Source organism: Micromesistius poutassou (genome assembly GCF_964030765.1).
Source record: "Micromesistius poutassou genome assembly, chromosome: 14".
NCBI classification, from domain to species: domain Eukaryota; kingdom Metazoa; phylum Chordata; class Actinopteri; order Gadiformes; family Gadidae; genus Micromesistius; species Micromesistius poutassou.
The window spans coordinates 1675010-1692409 of record NC_140284.1 but is presented as its reverse complement, the minus strand read 5'-3'; the positions used below and the strand labels follow the sequence as shown (position 1 = coordinate 1692409).

Sequence of the window (17400 nt, the reverse complement as noted above, 5' to 3'; positions counted from 1 at the left end):
GAGATGCGGCCTATTACCAGGCCTTTATTACTGGCTTTTTAAGTCAGGGCGCGGGAGAAGAAAAGCTATTCCAGCCTGACTCATCATTTCATTTACAGCCCATGCCTCTACTTCAGTCACAGCGGGTAATAAGAAATCAATACCAATGAAGACGGGGGGAAAAAACAATTATTAGGCCTTTCTAGACAGACTGTTGCCGGGTCCACTGCTAACTTTGTAGCCAAGCAGTGGCAGATGAAAGTGTTTCTTCACAGCCCAGCTTCTCCGTATTGTACCGTAGCCTTTACTGAATACCAAGATAGGTCACAGGTCAAAGCAAAGCAACGCATGGTCTGAGATGTATCGATTGATTGTGTCCTTAGAAGAGACATAGACAAAGATGTACCGTGTTGTGTCTTTCAATTCAACCCAAAAGGTGCCCAATGTGTAGATGCATATATACTGCTAGTGTCCACATGATTCCTCAGACTTCTAGTTTGGCGTCTCAAAACGGAGGACTGTGAAAAGGCCTTTTGTGTCTGCCCTGTCATCTAGGGCACTGCTTCCCACCATCACCTTTAGGTTTGCCACTAAATTGACCCATGCAATGGCTGAGCAAAGAGAGCCAGCACTTTATTCACTATTATAGAGAGGAGAGAAGTAGGCCATCGCCAGTTGAAAAAGTGGAAATAAAAAGTCTGAAATGCTGCTTTAGCTAACAAACGAAAACATAAACATAAAAAAATATGATGGAATGCACAATGCGACATGATATGAAGTGAACAATATCTGTACTACATTTATTTTAAATGATTTATATATTTTTTTCTATTTTTGTACATTTCTCCATTTCATGAATAAAACTCCACGTACCACCTGCAGGTTTTGGGACATAACCAGAACTATTACTTTTGCTACTTGTTGCACATTTTAGTTACTCTTCCTGCTACTGTGTGTGTGTGTGTGTGTGTGTGTGTGTCGCTCATGCCCGTGTCAGGACAAGCATGTGCTCGCAGTGGTGGCCATAGACATGATGCTGGAGAAGCTGAAGAAGGCCAATGAGCTCCTGGAGCTGATCCTGAAGGGTCTGAACGACTACCTGGAGAAGAAACGCCTCTTCTTCCCCCGCTTCTTCTTCCTCTCCAACGACGAGCTGCTGGAGATCCTCTCTGAGACCAAAGACCCCACCAGGTAAACCTTTTTGACTACTACAAATACCATGATGCCTCTCTTCAACTACATGTACGCCAATGCATAAGTTCAGCTTCATGTAGCATAATGCATCATTTTAACTACAAGTACATGATGCCTCTCTTCAACTACATGTATGCTAATGCATACATTTAGCATACATGTAGCTAAATGTAGCATAATGCATCATTTTAACTACAATTACCATGATGCATTCCTTGGTACAGTCGGTGGCAATTAGCTGGAAGAAAACGAAACCACAATCCTGAAACTCCATTTAAGGGTTTCAATGGGGACTTAACTAGTGGAGGAGCACAACGTTCTCCCGCTGAAAGTTCCCTGAAGGGAGATTGATCAGGCGTCCGTTGATGACTTGGAGAGGCTTCCCATGGCAAGTGTAGGCGCACTCAGGGTCTGGCGGTCCAAATCAACCCAGGCAGCCAATCACTAGACTGATTGCGAAGCTTGCCAAATTGATTGCTCTTAAGAATCCCTCCCCATTATAAGTCATTTGGGGACAATTTTTTCTACTATAGCTTATTGTCTCGCACAACAGATCTGCTAAATTCCTCCTTTAGGAACTCTAATCTCGTTATTATCATATAGAGCACATGCTGTGGGTTTTGCCTCTCCAAAGAAATACCCCAAGCACATATTGTGATTGTTGTAAATAACTACATGCAGAGGACTGCATTCAGACACATTGAATGAAAAAGAAAAGAACGTGTAAAAGGATGCGTTGGGAAAGTTTGCAGTTCAGCAAGCATCTGTGCCACAAGTCTAGATTGCATAGCCAATGAAAAGCATCAGGTAAAAGCGACAGTGATTGCATTTTCTGGAACACAATAGAAAGACCATCCCAAAAGAGGAATGGATGGGGTTAAAAGAAAGATACTGAAGGGGGGATTTATGAGAGCTGGGGCCTTGGGAAACTCATTTCAAGGATGAAAATCCCTTACTGACTGTGAGAATTTAATTATAGCACTTGTGTTGCATGTACATCGCTCCCTGGCCTATTTTAACTGCACCGCGCCTTCCCCAAGAAGCCTCCGATAAGCAACCTTTGTCTCATTTAACAGAAGGTATTTGGTTAATAATGGATGGTGTTAGACAAAGGTGCTGTGCATTTTTTTTTTACCTCTCTCTTTCTCTGACTCTCTCTGTCTCTTTCAATCAGTCTCTCTCTCCTTCTCCTGGGGATTTGCATTAGAGGCACAGAGCGTTGTGCTCCGCTGTTAAGTTTAGGATTTTAGGGATGAAGTGGACGGCTGTCAAGTGTCTGACAACATGCTAGGCCAGTTTAGTTAGCTGAGGCGACGCGTCCAATCCAATGCTCCGCTGGGGAGGGAGAGGTCTTCATACTGGCGCTCTGGGCTGGCAGGGAGGTGGGCTCATCTGTACTGGAAGGCATTTTCATGGAGCAGCTCAAAGACATTGATAATCCTCCATATTAAACATAGGAGTACCACTCTATTGTCTATCGTTCAGTGCCCGGCACTCCTCTGTTTGAGTAACAGGCTTATACGTAGAGCTCAAGTGTGAAATGGTTTTTAAATGTCTGAAGCAGTGATTCTCACTTCACTCTGCTCAGTTTTTGTCTCCGGTACTTGTTTAATCTTTAATCCTTTGTGATTAGGAAGTCTGGCTCTGTCATGTTCGTAGTCTTTGATTGGCTTGTTAAAAAAATTTTTTGCAGCATTAATAGATAGATACACGTTCAAATGACAGATCAGCTTATGTGATATAATCATCAACTAGGACCATGTATTTCAATCAAGTTCAGTTCATATCTGCTGCTTTGGAAACTTGTGAAACAATATTAGAACATAAGGACCGTTTACATAAATATGTTACAGCTCATGCATATTACAGCTCCCCTGGATAGCCCACACAGTGAGCAATACAACAGCTGGGGCTGCAAGCAAATTACTGTTGTCGCAACGACACATGTGGGCAACAAGTGACAGCTTTTAGTCTCATGTCTTGTTTGTGTGTTTGTAAAGTCATCCATGCCTGATTTTCTACCTCATACAGATGTTTTTCTTGACAATGAAATGACCAGCAGAAGCCAGCCTTTTTCAATAGATTTGCCACCTATAAAAACATTGAATTACACTTAATGTGTACCATGACATCTTACTGCCAGGTGAAGTCACATAGCATAGTTCGCATAGCACAATTTCTTCACGAAAAGCAACCAGGGTGTTTTCTCTTGAGTTTGATTTAGTTTGATTTAAATGTTTGGGATCCTTTTAAATTTTAACTCCAAACCATGAAACAGGAGTGACCTCCCATGCAGGATGAAAGAATGATCCAAGGTCCCTGTATCTGATACCTACCTAGTGTAGACATATTGACCTATGTGGTGTACCCATGATCAGCTCAGACCGCCCTGGATTTTGCTTTGTCTCTGCTGGTCCCCAGGGTGAAGCCCCACCTGAAGAAGTGCTTTGAGGGCATCGCGAGCGTGGTCTTCACGGACGTGTTGGACATCACCCACATGTCGAGCAGCGAAGGGGAGGTGGTTGAGCTGCTGAACACCATCTCCACCTCTAAAGCCAGGGGCCAGGTGGAGAAGTGGCTGCTGGAGCTGGAGCAAAACATGTCTGCTTCGCTGCACAAGGTCACCCCTCTTTCTTCCTATCTTCTTGGCTGTTTTAATTAATGTTGCCGTATATTCCTTTCACTATAAGCGGATGCTTTTAACCAAAGCGTCTTACTTTGTCTTTAATGAATAGTCTGGGATCAAAGCATCTTGCTTAACGGTTCCTAGAGGTGGGTTTGTTCAAGAAATTCATCAATGAAGGGAATGTAATATATAGAAATATTGGTTGAACCATACACCTACACTGCATAGGCCAATCAAATACACTGTTGTACAAATTAGTTTCCCTCTGTGGACTTGTTGTTTTCACACTTCCTCTCTCGGCTGTTCTCCGTCTCAGGTGATTGGGGAGGCCATCGAAGCGTACCCCAAGGACCTGAGGATCAACTGGGTGCGAGCATGGCCTGGTCAGACCGTACTGTGTGTGTCTCAGGTCTACTGGACCAAGGATATCCACCAGGCCATCGTCTCAGGACCTAAGGTTGGCCCGCAAAGTATTTATTATTTTTCTTATTTGTGACTTCTTAGACATGATATTGTGCAATAGGGTTAGGGGGTGTAGGCAATATGGTTCAATATAAAATAACTTCAGACACTGGAATGTCCCACAATGTCTTTCAGTTGATATTTCCTTCTAAAGAACATTCTAAACGTTAGACAAGGGGGGTAAAAGCAGCAAAAACATCTCCACTCTTCCCGGAAGACTCTCTCTACTGGAGAAACAACCGCCAGGAATCACTGCGGCCATCTCCACTCCCAGTTTAGCCATCGTCTGCCGAGCATTCGCTCCTAACATCAATCGCCATCTCTCCCTGCCCAGGCTCTAGACGAATACCTTCAGATTAACAACGGGCAGATTGACGACATTGTGACGCTGGTGCGTGGGAAACTGTCCAAGCAGAACCGGGTGACTCTGGGTGCCCTGGTGGTGCTGGACGTCCACGCCAGGGACGTGCTGGCCACACTCATCCAAAAGGGCGTCAGCGACGAGAACGACTTTGAGTGGCTCAGCCAACTGCGCTACTACTGGGTGGTACGTGGGTACTGGAAGCATGCTACTCATGTTTTTTGACCAGGACTAGCAGATGCTTGGGTCCGATGTTACAAATGTACAATGCAGTGCCGTTATCAAAACAAATGGATACAGATGCAGGTCAGGGGTCAGCAGGTAGTGTGTAAGTTGTCTTGCTTACAGGTATCTTAATTAGTATTCTGCCCACTCATTATTAGTTGAACCCGAGCATAGTTTTTCCCTTTACTCTGTTAATTGTATAACAGATCGCATTTCTTTTAATTTCAATGTTATTTCCTCAGAAACACTCTTGCATGCATTAAGAGTTGCACGTTCTAACAGAGTAACAAGGTCGATCTCATTTTATGCTCCTCCATGATATACAGCCAGGATGCACTGATGTCTGACTGCTCTTGGTCTTACAGGAGAATCAGCTGCAGACGAAGATGATTAACGCAGGCTTGGCTTACGGTTACGAGTATCTGGGGAACACTCCCCGGCTGGTGATCACCCCGCTCACCGACCGCTGCTACCGGTACGCCTGATGGCCCCATCGTCAGGCAACACGCTGTTTGTAGATTTCCTCCGCTGGGCATTCCTAAAAAGAGTTTTAATGAATGTATAAATGTGTCCTCAGTTTGGGATGCAAGGACAGTAAAGTAATCACCGCATTGTAGAATCCATCAATCAAACAAACAATTTAAACTGCGCTCCAGTACAAAAAATATTACCAACATCACAACGAATAACAAGTAGACAATTAGGCCTGTCGCGATAAGCAATAAATCAATTAATCGCACAATCAATTAAAATGAGACGATAATTTTGCCGTCCGCGATAAAAAAAATTATAATTTTTTTCTTGTGTCTCTCGCTATCAAAGAGACTGGATGACAAGAGTTTTCACTCCGGAGCATCGGTCTCGACAGACCCCTCTTGCGTCCTTGGCGTAATGAGGAGGTAACCCTCGAGTCGTGTCAGTCACTGGTCAGCCGCATGGTCTCTGTGTGGGGAGGCGGAGCCCTGGCGTTACACAGGGTCAGAGCCCGTCTATACGCCCGTCTTCCTAGACATTCTATGCCTGAGTGCAGCGTGAGAGCCCCGTGAGGAGTAACAAGCCAGAGAAAACGCTAGTTGAGATTTGGAAGAATGAAAAACAAAGATGGAATTGGTTTCAAAGCCGAACGCGACAGCTGCCATGTGGGAGCACTTCAGGTTCAAACCGAATGACTGCGGTGAACCACTTAACCTGTGCAAGCCGGTATATCGCATTTGTTGTAAAACGGTAGAAACTAAACGCGCCAATACAACAAACATGCATCTGCACCTAAAGCCGATGCAGTTTTCCCAGCTGCGAAAAAAAACAGATCATGGGACATCTCCGTCTTCAGTCCACAATCACTGGGGCGTTTAGTCGACAAAGTACAAACAGGACAGTTCAAATGGTGCGCACTCACTGACAGTTGTAGTTCGCTTCATGTAGTTTTATTTCAATTTTATTTATTGTTTTTGGTTGTTTTGTTTATTTATTTTGGATATTTAAAATGTCTGCCAGTTCCAGTGTTAAATATTCTTTAGAAATAACAGTTTATTGATCTTTGAAAGGTTGTACTTGCATTATTATGCCATTATCATTATATTAGTTGAAAATGGTCTCAAAACGGCAATATTATCGCTTATCGCTTATCGTGACAGGCCTATAGACAATTAGCTTGAAATAATAAAAAAAATGCTGAATCACAGAGAAACGTTTGAGAGTTGGGTATTCAAAGAGAGCTACACTAAAAAGGGATGTTTCAAGATTGTGTTCGGAATAAACTACATGTAGAAATGTACTCGTCAATCATGCAGCAGTGGCTGTGATGCATGGGGCATGCTTAGTGCTCACACCTCATCCTCCTTTAGGACACTGTTTGGGGCCCTTGCTCTCTACCTGGGAGGGGCCCCCGAGGGCCCCGCTGGCACGGGGAAGACGGAGACCACCAAGGACCTGGCCAAGGCCGTGGCCAAGCAGTGTGTGGTGTTCAACTGCTCGGACGGACTGGACTATATTGCTCTTGGCAAGTTCTTCAAAGTGAGTGTCTCACACACACAGACATGCAAGCATACACACACGCACACAGACTTGGTGCACACGCGTGCGCACCAAGTCCTCTTAACACCCCTCAGCTGGTGTTATTAAGACCTTTTGATATTTAGTGCTTCTTCAATACGGGGACACTTGACCTTAGGTTATCTCAAGATGGTTTATGAGGACCTTGAAGGGCTTTTCAGAAAACCATCTTGTATCTAGACTTGACCCTTGACATTGTAAACTCCTTGGTAGCTCAGCGGTCAAGTAAACCGTTTACTGCGCTAATGAAATAAACAAACACAAAGAACATGCCCTTCACAGCAGCAACCTTGCGCCAAACAAAGACACCTAACTGTGGCTAACTGTGGCTTGCTAGCTGGATCGTGGATGGCACGGTGAATAGGGCCCATTAAAGAGTTTTGACGAGGGCTGTTGCGACGCCGGATGGGATTGTATACGTTAAAAAAAATATAGAAATTGTATTTTTTATGATTGATGATAGGTTATGACTATTTTCTAATAAAAAGTTACATATAAAAAGAAGGTGAAGGGGGTATTCTCTGTGAACGCTGAGCGTGTTTGTCTCAGGGCCTGCTGTCCTGTGGCGCCTGGGCCTGCTTTGACGAGTTCAACCGCATCGACCTGGAGGTGCTCTCTGTGGTGGCACAGCAGATCCTCACCATACAGAGAGGTAGCACGCCTTTCTGTCTGTGTGTGTGTGTGTGTGTGTGTGTGTGTGTGTGTGTGTGTGTGTGTGTGTGTGTGTGTTTAGGTTACGATTAGTGGCAGACTCCCAACCGGGTGCTTTACTCCTCGTATTTGTATGACATTTATGAGTAAAGGTGATGAATGGAATCAATGTTATGTTTTAACCATTAGTGAGTTTATGGGGAGTGGTTTTGTACAGTAAATCCCTGCCAGTGGATGAGGTTACAGCCGGCAGGTGGGCAGGTTCAGCCGGCAGGCGGTTAAAGCGGTGTTGTCCTCCAGGCATCAAGGCCAAGGCTGACATGCTGCTGTTTGAGGGCACAGAGCTGAAGCTAGACCCCTCCTGTGCCGTCTTCATCACCATGAACCCCGGCTACGCTGGACGCTCTGAGCTGCCTGACAACCTCAAGGTAACACGCACACGCTCGTGCACACACACACACACACACACACACACACACACACACACACACACACACACACACACACACACACACACACACACACGTTATAGACGCACACATTCATCTGGACACACACGTACACACCTATATGCACACACTGACATATGCTCATATGCATTGGAAGCATTGGGGTGGGGGGAAATATATAGAAATACTTCTAATAATATAAAATATTATAATCTGACACATTATATGGAAATAATATATATATATATAATAATAATATTATTATTATGATTAGAACCAGTTTAAAGTCTGTCTCACACTGGACGGCAAGTGTAAGTGCTACCAAAGTATTGAAATAGTGTTGTCAAATCTGAATACAAAACTAACAAAGTATCATTGGTTTATTTGAGTATCCCATGCTCATTTACAAATACATACACACGCTCACACACACACACACACACACACACACACACACACGTTATAATGTTGTAAATACTTCGGAAAATATCGTTGTAAATATTGCTGTCAATGTAGTTGTAAATATAATTGTAAATACTTTAGTCAACATTACGGTGGCGTTATCATCACCACCATGGCTGACAGGTAACGCCTCCTCTCTCAGGCCCTGTTCAGGACGGTGGCCATGATGGTGCCCGACTACGCCATGATCGCCGAGATCGTGCTCTACTCGTGCGGTTTTGTGACGGCGCGCCCTCTGTCGGTGAAGATCGTGGCCACGTACCGGCTGTGCTCCGAGCAGCTGTCCTCCCAGCACCACTACGACTACGGCATGCGGGCCGTCAAGTCCGTCCTGACGGCCGCCGGCAACCTCAAGGTACCGCACGCTGACACCGCCGTCCCCGGGTCTTAGGGTCGGGTTTTAGTCTGAGGGTCAGGTTGAGTCTGTCGGTCAGGTTGAGTCTGTTGGTCAGGTTTGGTTAGTTGGTCAGGTTTGGCTAGTTGGTCAGGTTTGGTTAGTTGCTGGTTAGTTTTAAGCTGTGGGTCAGGTTTCAATCTCTTGGTTAGTTTCACACTGTTGGTCAGGTTTAGTCTGTCGGTCAGGTTCGGCTAGTTGCTGGTTGGTTGGTTTTAAGCTGTGGTGAGGTATTAGTCTGTTGATTAGTTTCACACTGTTGGTCAGGTTTAGTCTGCTGGTCAGGTTTGGTCTGTTGGTTAGTTTCACACTGTTGGTCAGGTTTAGTCTGCTGGTCAGGTTTGGTCTGTTGGTTAGTTTTAAGCTGTTGGTCCGGTTCTAGTCTGAGGGTTAGGTTTGGTCTGTTGGTTAGCTACTAGCTGTGGGTTAGGGTATGCCTGTCGATTTATGGATTTGAGGGAAACAATGCATTTTTATTGTTGCAAACTGCTTTCTCATGTATTTGATTTAAACAAATTACAAAATTGATACCTAGAGCAAACGATAATTGACCAAGAATGCCTGCTCATAGCATCAACCATTCTCTGCACTGAAGCCAACACCTCAATAACCATAGTGATACGCCTTGTATCTCAGCAGACTTTAATAACAGTGATAATGAGAACTGTTTCCATCTGCTCTACTTTACCCTGCTAAATCGATACAACTTCCATTTAGGAGTGAGACGTATACCTCCATTTAAGGAATACATCTTGAACCTAGCTACGGTGCTAACTTCACTGTCTTTGTCACTCCTCGAAAACAACAAATCTTCAAAGCCATCCTGTTTCCTAAACCCTCAGTAACAAAATGGAGTGCGCTGGAGTGTGTGAGGGCGGGAAAAGAGGCGTCAGATTGGCTCTCAGAGATGGAGTTGTCGCAGTAAAAGCTGCACGTCTTGTATAAATACGGGAAAGGCTTCCCCCCCCTCCCCCGGGTGTGCTGTTTCCCAGAGTCTTGTGAGGCGTTCCTGTCATTTATACATCAATTCCTGAAGTCCCCCTCTGCTGGGACCCTCATCCCTGTCGTCTCTTTCAAAATTACTTTTGGAGAGGAGATGCATGCGTTTAGCCCCCCCGGCTGAGGCTGCGAACGGCGTTTAGGTCTTCTGTCGTACTGAAGGGTAGAGTGTATCCGTGGCACAGGAGGCCACAAAGAAGACTGTAGAATGATGATTCCCTCCCCACTAGGCCTCTTCATTCATCTGCCTGCCAAAGGCTTTCATTATTCCCCCCTCGCTCGTTTTTCACTGTCTTGACAATTTCTCTTTGTGTGTTACATTTTCTTTTTCTCCCTTTTGTTCTCTTGTTCTCCCTCCCTCCCTGTCTCCCTCTCTCCCTCCCTCTCTCCCTCGTTCCCTCCCCCTCCTCTCTGTGTTTATGTTATCCCAGCTGAGTTTTCCCGAGGAGAACGAGGATATTCTGCTGCTGAGGTCGATCATCGACGTCAACCTGCCCAAGTTCCTGGCTCATGATCTGCCGCTGTTTGCGGTGAGATGGGTCCTCATTCATCCTCCCTCATCTGGAGAGAGGCTCTTCCCTCTAGAGTCGGCCATCAGATCAACTCATGGCACACTTGTTACCTGCCATATAGTAGTTAAAGTTCAAGTGACACATCAGGGCAAATCAAATCAGAGTGTGTGTGTGTGTGTGTATCTTTGTGTGTCTGCATGCCTGAATTTGTGTGTGTCACTCTTTGTGAAGTTTGTGATTTGTGAATTTGAATTGTGCATACTCGATTTACATGAAAGCGTGTTTGTGTGACAGTTTTATCCATTGATTCATACGGTCTCTCTTTCCACCTATCCCAGGGCATTACCTCTGACCTCTTCCCAGGGGTCAAACTGCCCAAGCCTGACTATGGGGTGTTGATGGACGCCATCAGGGAGAACAGCAAGCGCATGAACCTCCAGGTGACCGAGTTCTTTGCAGAGAAGATCCTGCAGATCTTCGAGATGATGATCGTTAGGCATGGCTTCATGCTGGTGGGCGAGCCGTTTGGCGGGAAGACCTGCGCCTACCGCGTGCTCGCAGCCGCCCTGCACGACATCGCTGAGAAGGTGAGGAGCCACACACCCACAAAGTCAACCCCCCCGGGGGATACATGGCCAGAAGGGATGAACGGCTATCCTCTGACCAAACTAAAAATTGCGTAGTCTAGTTTATTCGCTCCAAACCAGTTGATGGAAACGTGCCTACTTAGCATTTCTTGTTTGTCACTTCAAAAGTTTTCTTAAAGTTCCCTTGACAATTTGATGTAACACCAGTTATTATTGACTGGTATGCTTGTTGCAACCCCCACTTGTGTGTCGCTGTGGATAAAATAACCTGCTAAAAGTGTTATTGTACTGCCAGTCAAAATGACTCATTGAGGTACTTTGTTGTTTGGTGAATCCCACAGTCTGTCCTGCAGTGCATTCAGCCTGCTTCAGGTCATCCATCCCTTTGATGAGTGTTTAAGAGTTTGTTCAGCAGCAGGTGTTTCACATTGTCAGTAGCTCTCTCTGGTTGTACCTGTGTGGTTGCGACAGAGCCCCGTACACGCCGCCAACAGTAGATAGATGAGGGCACGCCTCCTCAGCGCCTGGCGCAACGCCACATTCATCACTGTCCCCCTCCCCTGACAGTCATGTCCGCCCTCCCTCTCTTCTTCTTCTCTTCTTTTTTAAAATATATTTTCTTCTCCTTCGAGCTGTTTCTCCTGACAACCTTTTTAACGCGAGCTGACAGCGCGTCAGCTCGCTGTTTGCTGCGGGTTCGGCTTTTCTCGCTCAGTAAGCAGAGGCTTTTTATCACCGCACCGACAGGGATCTGCCAGTCGATTTATGAGCCTTGACGCAGGAAACAGGAGTCAAATGAGTGGATCCTCACGCCGACACTAAATCCATTGTTGTGTTTTTTTTGTGTCCTTGTTTCTTAGTTGTTTTGGCTGTCAATGCAAATAGCTGTCCTTTTCTGTTATGCAAAGGAATACATGTGTTGGTAGTACAGAATGAGTGTGTGTTTGTGTGTAAAGAGTATATTAATGTTATTTGTGTGTTTCTACCCGTTCTCGCCTCACTAGGGTCTGATGGAGGAGAACCCGGTCCAGATCAAGGTCATCAACCCCAAGTCCATCACCATGGGGCAGCTGTACGGACAGTTTGACCCCGTCTCCCACGAGTGGTCGGACGGCATCCTCGCCGTCAGCTACAGAGCCTTCGCTGTCTCACAGGTGAGTGGACCAGCGGTAGCCCCCCACTAGCCCGTCTCACAGGTGAGTGGACCAGCGGTAGAACACCATGACTGTTAACCAGGGCTCGATGCTACCTACACACCACATGGTTTCATGCCCACGTCCCTGTTTTGCCCTGTTCATTATTGTTTAATGCATTTTTTTGTATCTCATACTTTTTGGTAAATTACATTTGTTAATCATAACAAAAATCTGTATTTTTGTTGTACGATTGCAATGTAGAATATTTAAATGATATGTATCAGATTGCATCCCTTTTGAAATCTCACTAGCCATTGTCAGACCAGGTTGAGTGACTTCATCTAAATTCAGTCTGTCAGCCCTAGGCCATTGAGCAAATACGGTAAATGTATATGATTAAACAGGAGTTGACAATGGAGGCATGGGAATAGAATCATATTGTGGAGGCTTTATCTGTCCTTGGTTTAAATCAAGACAGCTGACGCACATGAATAAAAGGCGTGGTTATTGTAGCGCACAATGCCCCCTTTTCAGCCGAGCGACATCTTGAGTGGCACGTATTAACATAGTTTGACTTTAAAACTCTGGTACACTCCAATGTTAGCTTTCATTTCATAGCTCTGTCTGTTGTGACGCTCATATTGAAGAGTAGGAAGAAAACACTTGTCGTGCTGTCGTGCAAAACCCCTGTGATACATCCCATGGTGAGACTGCAGCATACATGCACAGACTCAAAAGTATACTCTAATGATGGCCGGGCCTGAACTCAACAACTTACTGCAACTAAATAGAGGACTGGTGCACAAAAATAAGCCCAACTATTAAATTACGATCCATATTGATGTGGAGTTCAAACACAACGACACACTGACACACACACAGACACACACACACACAAACTGACATACACACTCCTTGAAAGCTTCATGGCAGCATTTACTTTTGTCTACAGAGGTCTGGAGAGACACGGCGATGGGGGCGTGATCTGCATACACAACCTAATTAGCTTGTAGACGCTGGATGTGCCCAGAGCCAGCGCTCTCTCTGTCAGATCATTACATTACACCCCCTCTCACCAGTGCACCGTATGGCCCGCGGCCCAGCCTCCGCCGCCACCACCAGCGCCCGCTTGTTAAAATTACAACAAATCAATTTAAAAGCAACCTCAGCTCGCGCCGGAACTGCCACTTGGTGTATGGATCCTCCACCGAGACATTATGACACGTATTAAACGCTCTCCGCTGCATTTGCACAGCACTACGCTCATGGATCCTGAAGTCACCCCAACAGCTGTGCCAAACTTTTTTTTTTACAGTAGATTTAATACATGAAAGGGAAGAGTTTTGAGCGAGTGTTGAGTTTAACCCCAGCTTCGGTCTAAAGTGTTTTGGAGCTTTTCGCACAAACTTTTAATCGAAAATAATACCTTCCCAACCCTCCACTAATACAATTTCAAGAACCCAGGGCCAACCTGCTGGAAAGATTAGCCGTTATTTTCACTTTAATTAAAATAGCGTTCAGAGTTTGGAATATTGAAGCGTGTCCCATTATCTTTAAAACTGTATGACTAATTATAAATTGGAATTTAGCAAGTTTAATTTAAGACACACAATGCAATGGCTTATCGTAGCGCAATATCGAAATTTTAAATAGTTCAAATTTATTCTCAAAATAAAAAATAACTTGATGTCTCAAATAGGTTTTTAAATGTAAAGGTACAAGATGTAACAGTGACACAGTGTTGAGAACACTAGCCGAACATGAGAACACTAGCCGAGCGCAATATAATATTTTGAGGCAGCACAATATTCACTCATTTTTGACAATGACATTTGCTGATCAACTTACGAGTCCTACACTGTAAGTTGATCAGCTAATGTATACGTTTGCTATTTTCTTATTGTTTTCAAATTAAAAACCAGCGGATGTGGCATCTGTCCTGAAATCCTTCCAGGCTCTAAGCTGCCTCCATCTTTTAGATGCAACTCACAAGATGCACCTGTGTTTTAGCATGGCTCCGGTCATAGAGCTTTGTGGCTTTTTAGGGTGGGTAGAATCTACTTAAGTCTCAGTTAAACCAGTTTAACTCAGTTAATCCACTGGGGAAATAGTGACTCATAACACAGGCCAAAACAAAAACAAATATTCTGACCTGTAATGGAAATTTCAAATGAGAGCATACTGTCTGTAGCATTGTTGTCTGATTATTTGAGTATTACTAGTATTTCAACTTGGAGTGAAAAGGGTCACTATTATTAATTAACTATTATTAATTATTAATTAATCAATATGTATACATTTCATTTATAAATAATAAATAAGTTTGTAAAGGTGTATTCAGTGTGTTAGGTTCACTATTGGATCTTAACCAAGCCATATATTTAACAGGACATATTCATCTTAATACACCTATATATATAACACCTGCATTTTGACATCTACATTTGGTCATTCAGCACTCAGAAGCCATTTTGTTTAGACAGAGCAACGTGGTAAGTGAGCTTGAGACCAATAAAATAAGTTGTCTGAAGTGACTTGTTGGACCAACAATGTGTTCCTCTGGCCCCAGAGCCCAGACAGGAAGTGGCTGATCTTTGACGGGCCAGTGGACGCTGTGTGGATCGAGAACATGAACACAGTGCTGGACGACAACAAGAAGCTGTGTCTGATGAGTGGCGAGATCATCCAGATGTCCCCACAGATGAGCCTCATCTTTGAGCCCATGGACCTCGAGGTGGCCTCCCCTGCCACGGTGGGTCACACACACACACACACACACACACACACACACACACACACACACTTTATCGTGTGACATAGATTAAATTTAAAATTAAATTTAAAATTAACAAATTAACATTTAACATTTGACAATATTTTACATCAAATAAGCTTAAGCACATACTAAACATGCAAGAGAAGATCTATTTTGATACCCCAAAAATAACTGTTTAATCTTCCAATATAGTCATACAATTAGCTTTTTGAATGTAGCTGTTAAAAAATCTTAGTTTATCTGAGCAGCAAAGGTAGCTGGCAACCAGAAGACACCAGGTCACTCTGTGTTGGCAGCTTCTTACTTGATGATGATATGAACTGAAGTAACCCATGGCATTAATGGCACAAACAAAGACGGCAAATGTCACTGAAAACATAGAAATCTGAAGGTCATTAACATAAAAGGCTGCGACACCTAATGCACAGAGATGTCCTCCTTCATGGAATGTCATAACATTGTCAGTGTGCAGAAAAACCTGAATCATCTAGGTTCATAATTGCAATACGCTGGGACATTGGATGCAAGAATAGATGCAGGCCCATGCATTGCCTTCTTCCATGCTCTCCTTTCCCTTTCTCTCTCCATTCTTTAACCATCTCCTCCTGGATGCCCTTTTGTTGTTGCTTGTAATAAATGCAACCGAAGTCCAGGAATATAGCTGTCTGCTTCACTGTCCGACATTCTCATTAACTTTAGGAAACAAATGTACCAAATAAATAAATAAATAAAAATAACTACAAGATATGGCATGCTTATAGTCAACTCAAAAATACACATACCCAGATGTTCCTGAGACATGCACGTATTTGTGCCATCTTCGCAGGTCAGATGTGGCGCAGGTGTCTCCACGCAAAAGCAGCTTTAGTTAGTATAGTTCGATTTCTCCAATCTCCTCGGCGTATAAAATGAACAGCTGTTCGTGCAGATGTTCAGCAGAGTTCAACTCAAGAACTGAAAGCATGATGAGAGGGCAGTTCTGCACAATAAGTTGTGTGTGATGGTGAAGCAAGACGTTGGCAACACGGCACTTAGAAGGCCTCTGTATCGCTTCTCACTGCCTTGCTTCACATCTCGGCAAACAGCGGCTCTATTTTGGAGCATCTGTGTTCTTTCATCCTCTCAGAGACTGAGGCTTCAAAAAAAAAAAATCCTCATGATCAAGGTGGAGCAGCCACCACACACACACACACACACGCACAGACACTGCTCTCATGTGCTTGTAGTCAGCGTTTATTGTGCACTGTTCTCTTCCTCTTTCTTCCTCTGCTTTTAAAAGTTTTCCTTTCTATGCCTCCATACTTCCTCCTACTGGTTTCCTCCTGACTGTTTGTCGCTGTGCCTTACCTGCACGTCACTTACCTGCACCACAAGAACCCTGCTGCTTATCTTTTGTGTCTCTTTGTTGACTTGATCCACCCTTTTCTTCTATGCGAGGATCCTTCCGACAGTACCATAGAAGAACCACATGTTTGTATGTCTTCCTCTCCCATGGTGTTTATAGTTGCAGAGCCTCATTATCAAGGCTTCTTTAAAAATATTTAATATATAAATATTTCCCATTGTCATCTGGCACTTCCTTTGTCACACCAATTGATTCAGACATGCTGTTTAAACATGCACATGCATTGCATAGGTTCTGCATGTCAGAAGCACTTTGCCTCAACAACAACACAAAGAACAACAAATAACAAATACCAATACACACACAACCACACACATATGCAGCTGCCACCATAGCATTGTCGACTGGTAGTATCTCTTTCGTCTTTCGACAAAAGCAGTTGTTTTTTTTACATCAGTAGAAATGCACACACACACTTCAGATAAACACATAAAGAAAATATGCTGTGGTTCTATAGGGTCAAATGCGGCACTCGGTTCACGACAGCAACGGCAGTAAAAGTGAGCACTTACCCCGGTGTGTACTTAGAGGGGCGCCAGATGAGGTCTGTTTCAGTGCTTCTGCCACCGGCACCAGATTGAAAATATACCCAGGCAATCACTCTCCCCTCAACACGCCGGAGCTGTCTCTTAAGACACACACGGAGGGCTCTGCACCAATCCCTTAAAGAAAATAGAACTGCCACTGAAGCTACGCATGCATGCGAACACGGTGGCATGCTGCAATGTGTGTAGTGTGTTGTGTGTCGCAGGTGTCTCGTTGTGGTATGATCTACATGGAGCCCCACATGCTGGGCTGGCAGCCTCTGCTGGTGTCCTGGCTCGCAACGCTGGCCTCCGCCGTCAGTGGTATGCACAAGGACCTCATCACTGGCTTGTTTCACCGTGTGCTGCCCGCATGCCTGCAGCTCGTACGCAAGGCCACCAAGGTAACGCACCGGGTCCCGCTGTGTGTGTTGGTGGGTGTGTTTGTGTCTCTCTTGTGTTGTATATTCTAATAATTAGAGGGAATATAAATGTGGAGAAGATAACTCCACAGCTGCTTTCCTTTCACTACTTTAATGTTAAAAGTATACTTTTTTTTGTTTTGAATGTGTATGAATGTGTATAAATTATTATTCTTTTTTGGGG

General features: G+C 44.4%; 1 protein-coding gene across 1 annotated transcript in view; it reads left to right on the top strand.

The window, feature by feature from the left end:
- Window positions 1-17400, top strand: part of dnah7 (dynein, axonemal, heavy chain 7) — a gene marked incomplete at both ends in the record, with an annotated part of 80162 nt that overhangs the window by 13220 nt on the left and 49542 nt on the right. Inside the window, 14 exons of the mRNA XM_084478857.1 lie at window positions 977-1170; window positions 3595-3793; window positions 4116-4256; window positions 4596-4808; window positions 5213-5322; window positions 6692-6860; window positions 7449-7551; window positions 7851-7978; window positions 8604-8816; window positions 10286-10384; window positions 10705-10953; window positions 11958-12107; window positions 14659-14841; window positions 17022-17198. Coding sequence (XP_084334983.1) covers window positions 977-1170; window positions 3595-3793; window positions 4116-4256; window positions 4596-4808; window positions 5213-5322; window positions 6692-6860; window positions 7449-7551; window positions 7851-7978; window positions 8604-8816; window positions 10286-10384; window positions 10705-10953; window positions 11958-12107; window positions 14659-14841; window positions 17022-17198 — 2328 coding nt within the window. The remainder of the gene's footprint in view (window positions 1-976; window positions 1171-3594; window positions 3794-4115; window positions 4257-4595; window positions 4809-5212; window positions 5323-6691; window positions 6861-7448; window positions 7552-7850; window positions 7979-8603; window positions 8817-10285; window positions 10385-10704; window positions 10954-11957; window positions 12108-14658; window positions 14842-17021; window positions 17199-17400) is intronic.